Source organism: Phaseolus vulgaris, chromosome 7 (assembly GCF_051622355.1).
Source record: "Phaseolus vulgaris cultivar YP4 chromosome 7, ASM5162235v1, whole genome shotgun sequence".
In the NCBI taxonomy this organism is placed as follows: domain Eukaryota; kingdom Viridiplantae; phylum Streptophyta; class Magnoliopsida; order Fabales; family Fabaceae; genus Phaseolus; species Phaseolus vulgaris.
This window is the reverse complement of record NC_143504.1, coordinates 56,142,591-56,153,301: the sequence shown is the minus strand read 5'-3', so window position 1 is coordinate 56,153,301 and position 10,711 is coordinate 56,142,591. Positions and strand designations below refer to the sequence as shown.

Sequence of the window (10,711 nt, the reverse complement as noted above, 5' to 3'; positions counted from 1 at the left end):
CTTATTTATAGATGAAAGACTTTGATCAACCTTGCTTCACTTCAGTTAATGTTTCATTAGAAAATATTTTTTAATTTAATTTAATTTAATGAGTTGGTAAAGTAATTTTCACTATAAAGTAATGGATAATACTATTTACCATGGTTGAAAATTTTGTCTAGGACTAATTAGAATTTATAAAATGAAACTACAACAAACATTTTTTTAAATTGGTTAAAAAAATTTATTTAAATTTTTATAAAATAGATTTTAATTCGAACCAATTTTAAAAGCAAATACTTTTTCTATCTATTATCTTGAAAATCAATTTAAAATATTTTTTTTAAAATGAACTTTTAAAAATGGATTGAAATTATGTTTTTTTTTTTACATTTGAAAAAAAAAATACATAAGGTGTGTTTGTTGTGGTAGTGAGGTTTGCCCCCTATCAAGTAGGTGTGATGCCTAACTTTATTTGATTCTCTTGCTTCAAGGATCTTCAATGGCTACACAACCAACAACAATATTTTCTTCAAAAAAAACAACCTTCCTTTGCTGCAGATCTTCTACTTTGTCTTCAACAATGTCCAACATTCTCTAAAAACATTCTCTACATGCCCAGTTTTGTCCGTACAAAGATTCTTGTTTCTTACTTTCATTCAATTAATATTTTTTTTATACATCACTTAAATAAATTTGTTTAAACAGATTTCTAATTATACAACATAATTAACTTTCGTAGATCATGTTCAAATTTGTAAAGAATACATCTGAAAAATGTTTCAGTGTTTAACATAAAACTCCAATTTTTTTTATCAGTCAAAAAATAAATAAATATGAATCACTTAAGGGATGACTCAATCCTTATAAAAAAAAAAGAATATAGGACTTCACTCTAGAGTCTATCCCAAACTCCTAACAAAAACTATCAAGAAATCCTTACCTCCAAAAAAACAACTGAAAAGACTGTCTTTAGTAGCAGTCAGAGTATATCATTACATAAAAAATACATACAAATGTAAATAACTCACCAAAAAATAACCTTCAACCGTTTTTTAAATCTCCTATAAAAAAGCATAACAACTTAACAAATCACAAACATAATAAAAACAAAAAAAAATACAAAATATTTGCACAATCCAAAAAAACACAAATATTTACACGATATATATATGTTAGAATGAACACATTGTTTTGGTGCATGAATTAGAAAGAATAGTTTCCTTTGCATATAAATATAAGAGATAGAAAAGGTATTATTATAGTTGTGAGTGTGAGGTGAATATAATGATACTAGGGCTATGTTGCAACTTGATTCTAGAGTGTCCCCGACCTATATATACTATTACTGTTTCTCTACCAATAATTCCAATCTTTATTCATCCATCAAATCTTTATGATGCTCCAAGGATTTTCGCATCAACAACATTTATCACCCCAAATCTTTTACAACTCATTCTTCAAACCCTAAACTCTCAATTTACCAACACATTACAACTCTCAATTCATATCTCTTAATTTTTGTGTTTTTTGGTTTTTTAACCGTTTGAATTCAAAATGAGTAATTCAGACTTATATTTTTTAAAATTTTACGTTAAGTAGACACTACAAGAAAATTATGAAATAGAAACCAATTTTAGAAACAAAAAATAATTAGTTGTTTCAGTGACTAAATTAGAAACCATTTTAGAAACTAAAAAAAATTTAGTTTTTAAATTAGTTTCTATTATTATTAAATGATTTCTATATTGATATCTAATTAGCTATCAAGGTTATTGCTACCAAATTTAGGATGTTAATAATTGGTAGCTAATTAGATACCAATTTAGAAACTATTTAACAATAATAGAAATTAATATAAAAGATAACATTTTTTAGTCTTTAAAATAATTTCTAATTTAGTCACTATAGCAACTAATTATTTTTTTTCTCTAAAATTAGTTTTATTTCATAATTTTTTTAGTAAATAAAGATTTTTCATAATATATAAGTAAATGTAAATTTTATTTATAAGTCGATTTTATAAGATTAATTTAAAAAAAAAAAGTTGTATTTCTTTCCTTGAATTGTTATGAAAAGTTGTGAGGTTGTTGTATTGAGAAGATTTGAAAAGAATTTAATTTTAGAAATTGTTAAATTTGGTCCATGGTAGGTAATGGGTTGGGCATGATGATTGGTTGACAGTTACAGGATTCAAGGAATCTTTGAGAGAAAATGAAAAGAAATGGTGGATTATTTGCCTCATCATCACCTATAACTAGACTAGAATCTTCATCACCGTATAAAGTAACATATAGATTCCTCCACCATTGTTTTGCTGCAACATTCCTTTCTCTCTCTCTGCTATTTCCTTCATATTGGATTCAAATATATGGCAAATCAACTTCTTCCAAGGTTGTGAAACTTTACTTATATTTTATAGTTTATACTAAACACAAAAAGAAACTGAACAGAAACTAAAACATGTTAGCATTAGAGGTTGTGGTGAAGATTTAGACTAGGGGGTTGTAAGTTGAAGTTGTAAACTCCAACCAATCTACGTGCAAGATGGATCCTGACAAGTAGAAAATTGATTTTTGATAAAAGTAAGCTTAAAAGAAGCACGGGAAACCAAAGTCCAAAAATAACGAATGAAAGATGTTGCTTTGAAGTGATTAATTTTGTGACAAATTCATTAACCTTAATTTTGATTAAAAAAAAATCTGAATTAAAGTTAATTAATGAAATTAATGAATAAAAAAAGTAATAAATAGTTGGAATCATTAGAATAAAAAAAAAGTAGTTTATTGTAATAATTTGAAAAGTGAAGGCGTGTTATTGACCGGTTAACAAGTTGGTTGGACCAGAGCCTACACTTTCCTCAATTTGCTAATTGGATCCTTAAATCACGCAATGTCTTTTAAGGTTTCAAATGAGTTGACTCAAATTAAAAATTACTTTTAGTATTTTCATACTTTATTTCTCTACTATCATACATTTTTGGGAAAAGTTGAAATTATTTATAGATTAATTTTCTTTTTGTTATTATGTAATCTAAAATTTTATTTTAAATGGTGTAATTCAAATTTAAAAATGTATTCTAAATTTATATAATTTTTAAAACTAGAAGTTATAATTAGGACTCCCAAATGGCAAGAGTTTCAAGACTACGACCTATACTTGATTTATAGATGGTTGGAGGTGTTGGTGGGTTTGTCACGACCTGCAGCTGGTGCAAGATAGAAATGACATATGTGCTTGTATGCAAGGGAGTCAAAAGGAATATTAAGGACATGATGAATGATTCTGTTTTGATGTGTCTTATAATAGACCAATAGAGACCAGGTGGATGTTGGTTCAGGGTTCTTTAAGGAAGAAACAAAAACTGTGTTTTTTGTGGTGTTTTGGTTCCAATACGAGCACGATGCTAACTGGAATAGGATGTCTAGCTTATGCAGCAAACATTATCTATCTATTGTTTTTGTGGTGCTTGTTCATCTCTTTATTCTTGGAGATTCTTATGTGGTTTGGTTTATGTAAAAGGGGTGGGATACCCCTTTTGTATCCCTCTTAATTTAATTTCATTCTTTGCTGATAAAAAAAAATTAAAACGTATCATAAACTATGTTATCTCAAAATTGGATTGAATATATTTTTTTTTGTCTTATACCCTAAACGTATGATGTGAAATTGATTTTTGTTTCTAATTCAAATTTTAGACCTCCCAAATACATGTATAAAGAAAACTATTGGAATCGATTATTGCTAGTATTTTTTTTTACGTAACAAATAAATTTTTTTCAGCGAAGAGTCAACATGAAATACTTTAACTGTGTGTTACGTAAAAAAAATACTGACAATGATTAATTTCAATAGTTTTCTTATTATAACTACCCAAAAAAATTTAAAATTTGGACTAGGAAGAAAAATTAATTTCGCAGGGATGAAAAACATATTTAACCCATCAAAATATATATAAATGCACCTTCTTAAATATTTTTAGATCTAAAAATATAATTTGAAAATATAGAATATATGATTGTGTTTTTAGATCGTGTAATATATAATTTGAAATATATGTAATATGAAAATATATTATAAATTGTATGATATAAAATATGTTTTAAAGTTACATAGTTTAAAAATTTAAAATATATTTTTGAATCTAGAAATCATATCGAATTATGTGAGGTAAAATCCATTTTCAGATTATGTATCATTTCCTTCTAATTTATAAATATATTCTCAATTATATAATTTTAAACATATTTTTAAATTCTATAATCCAGAAATTTAAAAGTATAAACATTTTAAACTTTTCATGTCCCAAGAAGAAAAAAGCAATTACCTAAAGTTTATTCCTAGGAACTTTCAAGTCCACAAACATAGAATCATTTCTATTACTAAACGTGGCAAAATGAGAGATTAAAAAATAATTACATAGAGAAGCTTATAAAAATTGATTAAAAAATTATATAGGATATAATATAAGTAAAGGATAAATTTTAATTTAAAGAATATTTAGAGGACACCAATATCGAATAAAAAAAAATTTGTTAACATTTTATAAAATTTTCAAAAAATAAATTTATTTTTTTATAGTTAAAAAATTATAATTTAAACTAAATTATACAAATTTTTCATTTTGATTACTGAAGGCATACGGAAAAACATACGTATTTATAGTTTACAAAGAAAGTAGGGGATAAGTAAGTAAATGTATAACAAATACATATATAGTATGCCAAATACACTTATCTTTTCCTAATGTTTTCTTCGAACTGTAGAGTTATTTAAAAATAATAATAAATAATTATAAAAAAAATGTAGAGTTATTTAGATCGAGGGACATATGAATAAAAATATAAAAAAAGTTAAATATATCTATTTATTATTAACATTTTAATTTAATATTTTAATTTATTTTATTTTAATAAAAGCATAAAAAATAAAAATAAAAATAAACATCATAATTAATTAATTAAGTTAAAAACATAATTCATTATGCATTTGTGAATATTATAAATATCAATAAATTATTTGATATAATCAGTTATATTCTTATACTTTAGACTTCTTTATTTCATTATTAATCTATTTTATTCAACTTAGCCTCTTTTAATGAAAATATTACATAACATGGTTAACAAATAAGTATTGTTAATTTAATTTAAGTATAATGACAATTTATAATCATTTTAGGTTACAATTTTTAAATCTAATGACGTCAATTTCAACATCCGAAATATAAAAATTAAAAGATTTAATTAAACATTGTATTAAAAAAGACTAAATAAATAAATAATAAGACGAAAATGATTAAGTCACTGTGTTGATTTGGGTATAAGATTTATTTATATAAAAAAATATAAAGATTTCTAATATTAAAATTTAGTCTTAAACAATATGCACAAGCTAAAAGAAAAAAAAAATCACATTTAGAGTTTATATAAATCAACTTAGGTATAAGTTAATTATAATTCATGAAAAAACTTATTGGAGATCCACATCGACTAGAAATTAGAATATTTCATTATATATAAATGGGTGCAAACCTCACCTTTTGAGTCGGTTTTATGGGGTTGAGTTAGGCTTAAAACCCACTTCGTAATATGGTATCAAAGTCATTTCGAACCTATCCTAGCGAGTGTTTATTGACCTTATCAGGTCACTCGCTATCGGGTCATGATATATAAGTGGGTGCAAATCTCATCTCATGAACCAGTTTTAGGCAAATGCTCCCTGCACCCAACACTTTTGAACCTGCACCCAACATAATTTCAAAAATTCCAAAAATACCATTTATTTCGAAAATGAAAATCCGGATTGAAAATAATGCATTCTGGAAAAATAAATTCGTAAGAGATTTTTGTGTTTCGGATATAAAAGTTCAGAAAAAAAAATCAAAATCCCATTCCAGATAAAAAAATCCAGAACTAAAAATAATACATTCTGGAAAAATTTATCTAGAAAAGATTATTGTGTTTCGGAAAAGGGGGTCTGGAATATAATTTTATATGTACCCCATCTTTTTAAGGGTATTTTTGTTTTTTCCTTTGTTTGTGATTGGGTGACATTGATATGGTGCAGGAAGCAATTCTTAATAAAAAAAAACTATTTTTTTAAAAGAGTTTATGAAGCAATTAAACATAAAAAGTAATTAAGAAAAAAAATTATTTCACTAAGCACTTTGATGTGATATATGATAAGTGGTAAACAAAATTTGTGTTTACTTTCTTTACAGAAATATATAGAAAGTGGAAGATTTGAACAAGAGGGAAGTGATTGATTCATCACCAACCATTTTTCTCCAAATTTGCTTCAAATTTGTCTTATTGCTATCATCTTTCTCCATCCTTCTCTAATAATATCCCGTGACTAACTATGCCACAATTTTCAAACTCAAAATTCCACACAACTCAAAAGTGAAAATACTAATCATGATCAGAAAGAAAATAAGCATGACCAGATTTTCAGATATTTGTTTGCCTTTGAAAATAATTATAATTTTTTTTTCATTAAGGTTAATGTAATAATATGTGTTTCTGTGTATATTGTTTTAATTAATAAATTAAATTTTAACTTTAATAAATGAAGTTTCATTTACTATCTATGTTATGTACCATTATTATAACTTTTTTGTTATTAATTTGAAGAAAGAAAGTATATTTTTAGGGATGAACTATGATGTGACATTTCTGAAAATAATTGCAGAATGCACCAAATGAACTCTGAATGTGCAATATAGTGGTAATAATGAAGCTCCAAGACTCAAGACATTGGGGTCACCACCAAAATTTGTTTCAGACTCATGGACCCAATATGCACATTCACATAGGCCCTTGCTATATTCCTTACTTTAATTCAAACTTTGAAGAAGAGACACACACAAAAACATCCTCAAACCAGCAACACCTTCTCAGATCTTACAATGATGTCTCAGTCATGTGTTATGATTGCAGCATCACTGTTATTTGTTATAGCACAAAGTGTTGTGGGAGTGAATTCAGCTTCACAAGCTGATAAGATAACCACTTTGCCAGGGCAGCCACCAGTGAAGTTCCAGCAATATGCTGGTTATATTACAGTGGATGAGAAGCAGAAGAGAGCTTTGTTTTACTACTTTGTTGAAGCAGAAGTGGAACCAGCTTCAAAGCCACTAGTTCTATGGTTAAATGGAGGTATATGCTGTAGTGTAAATGGCAGGGTTTCTTTTTTTTTTTTTGGTTTTGGAATCTTAACCCAACCCTTTAGATTCAGTGGAAGAAACAATTAAGATGCTTTTGGGGTTTTGAAGGGCCTGGTTGTTCTTCTGTTGGAGCTGGAGCTTTTGTTGAGCATGGCCCTTTCAAACCAAGTGAAAATGGTCTTCTGAAAAACGAATTTAGTTGGAACAAAGGTAATCCAACAACCCAGTAAATCTTGTAAAGTGACCTTTTAGGTTTAATCAAAATTGCTTACTGATTTGATTTTGTCCATGTTGCAGAGGCAAATATGCTGTACTTGGAATCACCAGCTGGTGTTGGTTTCTCCTACTCTGCCAACAAATCTTTCTATGACTATGTGAATGATGAAATGACAGGTTCTTCTCTTCTTCCATTTCATTTTGTGCAAAATAGCATGTAAATAGTACTAAATGAGTCACGGTTTAGCTGCTAAAAAGCTGAATTGAATTGCATGACTATAACCATATAGGGAAGAACTATGATGTCACATTTCTCAAAATCTGATGTGTGGTTCCACTTCCTTACAGCAAGGGACAATCTTGTTTTCCTACAGCGATGGTTCACTAAATTCCCAGAGTTCAAGAACAGTGATTTCTTTATCACAGGGGAAAGCTATGCAGGTATTAATATATATCTATGTGGTAAATGAATAATGTTTCATTTTGTAGTTTCTGTGAGGTAATGCACACTAGTTTTCAGGTCACTATGTACCCCAACTTGCACAACTCATTGTTCAAACCAAGACCAAGTTCAATCTCAAGGGAATAGCAGTGAGTACACACATGAGATGTTTTTAGTAATTGATGCATAAGAAGCACTTTTTTCTTAACTTGATACATAAGATGTTTGCAGCTAGGGAATCCTCTTCTAGAATTTAACACGGATTTCAACTCTAGAGCTGAGTTTTTCTGGTCCCATGGCCTAATATCAGATTCAACTTACGAAATCTTCACCAAAGTATGCAACTATTCCCAAATTAGGAGACAACATCAAAGTGGGAAACTTACCCCCATTTGTTCAGGAGTAAATAAGCTAGTGTCAACGGAAGTTAGTAGATATGTTGATACATATGATGTTACACTTGATGTGTGTCTTTCATCAGTAGATCAACAGGCTTATGTGCTGAATCAACTCACTCAACTGGTATGTGCTTCATCCATTTTGTGTCCATCTTCATTGGCTTTTACTCAAGGGCCTATGTGAACTATTTCTAGGAAAGGAAAATAAGAAAAAAATACATGAGCTCTTCTATAAACTAAAATTAACTTATACAAAGACTATAAACAAAAATTTAAGGAAAAGAGAGTTTAATTTTTTAAAAATTTCTCTTCTAGAAATACTTGTCCAAACATGTCATAAGTTGTTTTCCTGCTTATTTATTTGCATGCTTTCATCTCTTATGCAGCAAGAGGGAGGAAAGATAGATGTTTGTGTGGAAGATGAAACTACTGCATATTTGAATAGGAAAGACGTGCAGGAAGCTCTCCATGCTAAGCTCGAAGGGATCACTTCTTGGTCAGTTTGCAGCGAGTAAGTTTTGTTGCCTGAAAGATGGCGTACCACTAGTTACAACCTTTTTTAGCTTAACACAACTTTACAAAACCAGTGAGATTTGTACCTACTTATATACTATAATTTGATCATATCACGATTTTGAACTCAATCCAAATGCCATTTATGGAGTGTTTGGTTAGGATATGACCAAATATAACATATGGATTCTACTTTTACAAAGAAACAAGCAAAAGATTGAGAGTGCTAAAAATGGATAGATGTCCAAATATAAAAGGATATGAGCAGGGAAGGTAGCAGGTGTGAGTATATAGAGGCAGTCATGGCCCCTCAAAATTTAAAAAGGCTTTAACATTCACTGTGAAAGAACAATTCTTCCCTCTAAGATTTGACCTCAAGTTCCAAAGATTAGAGCATTCTAATTTCACAAAAATAGTGTAATGAAAAAGAGAGGGACAAAGCATAAGTTCCACCCTATTTCATCTTGCACCAAACTTTCAACATCCGGGTTCTTGTTAATACAATACAATAAATGTTCTCCTTTTCTGTGAAACTTTTGGCTAGCTACTAATATTTTTCCTTCTGTCACAGTACTCTTGGATATGACTTGCAGAACCTGGAGATTCCAACTATTCCTATCCTTGGTGCACTTGCTAAGTCTGGTATCAGGGTTCTGGTATACAGGTAAATGAGTTTTTTGTTTCTTTCTATTACTGATATTTTAGTACATATTTGTATTTTCAAATTCACATTTCATGAAAGATATTCAGAGTAACTTTAATTTGGTTGCAGATCATGAATCTGTGTTTGAGTTAATCTAACATGAAATCAAATGTTCACTTTTATTATGTCTATGCACTACATTCCTGTCAACTATTTCAGATAACATTTTCTTAAGCAAAGCAAGGCAATTTCTTCTCTTACTGCAGTGGAGATCAAGATTCAGTTATCCCATTAATTGGGACAAGATCCCTGGTAAATGGATTGGCCAAGGACTTTGGACTTAACACAACAGTGTCCTACAGAACCTGGTTTGAAGGAAAACAAGTAAGACATAATGCATGAAGACCTGAAAAGTTTCACCACTTTTTAATGGCACCATTCAACTCAAATCTTTTCTGACAACTTTCAGGTGGCTGGTTGGACACAAGAATATGGAGACATCTTATCATTTGCCACTGTAAGAGGAGCGGCTCATGAAGCTCCATTTTCCCAGCCAGAGAGGTCACTGGTGCTACTGAAAGCATTTTTGGAAGGAAAACCACTTCCAGAACCATTCTTTCAAATGTGAATAACAGAGGTGTTCCTAACTCAATAAGAAAACCATTCAAAATCCTCAAACATAAACTCATTATTCTTAATGGATCATCTTTCAATTGTTATCAACATTCCTTCTATCTTTCTCCATATTTGTTTCCTTTTAGAGTGCATGTTACATGGATGTTCTCCATATTTTCTTAAACTCTTCTCCAGATTTAGAATTATCTTCCCCAAGTGACCCAAAAGATATAATTTGAAATTCAGTAATTTGTTGCTTGCAACACCAAGGGAGATAAACAAGATAACATTCTTCTGAAGGAAGGACATTCACTGGACATATATAGAAGAAAACTCTGCAATTTCCAATTCCATAAACCACAAGTTGTATCACATCCAAACAAACAAATGGTGAAAATTTTGCTCATCATTCCCAGGAAAGCTGTAAATTGACAGCAGAGTACAACCCCATGTAATGAGTTTATTATCTGTAGAAAGATTACTATGCATAAGTCTGTAAAACATTATTGAACAAGCATGATGATAGCCTTAGAACAAAAGGCATGACATTCCAAATAGAGAGTAATATGACTAAGGAAGTTAAAGGTTGCTCAAATCTTTTACTATCTTTATAGATAGGATTGTTTACTATCTTAATAAATAGGATTGAAGATCTCATATAGACTAACTAAAGACCTCGATTAGAGATAAAATCAAGGCAATTGCTTTCTGCACCCAATCAATTTTGACTTGCACCT

General features: G+C 29.2%; 1 protein-coding gene across 1 annotated transcript; it reads left to right on the top strand.

Annotated features, from left to right (window-relative positions):
* Positions 1–6,613: 6,613 nt before the first annotated feature.
* Positions 6,614–10,158, top strand: LOC137830457 (serine carboxypeptidase-like 45). Its single transcript, XM_068637813.2, has 10 exons — positions 6,614–7,139; positions 7,256–7,357; positions 7,445–7,540; positions 7,712–7,804; positions 7,884–7,954; positions 8,037–8,327; positions 8,590–8,714; positions 9,288–9,380; positions 9,626–9,743; positions 9,829–10,158. The coding sequence occupies exons 1-10, from the start codon at positions 6,890–6,892 to the stop codon at positions 9,985–9,987; spliced, it is 1,398 nt and encodes a 465-aa protein (XP_068493914.1). The 5' UTR covers positions 6,614–6,889; the 3' UTR covers positions 9,988–10,158.
* The last annotated feature ends 553 nt before the right edge of the window (positions 10,159–10,711 follow it).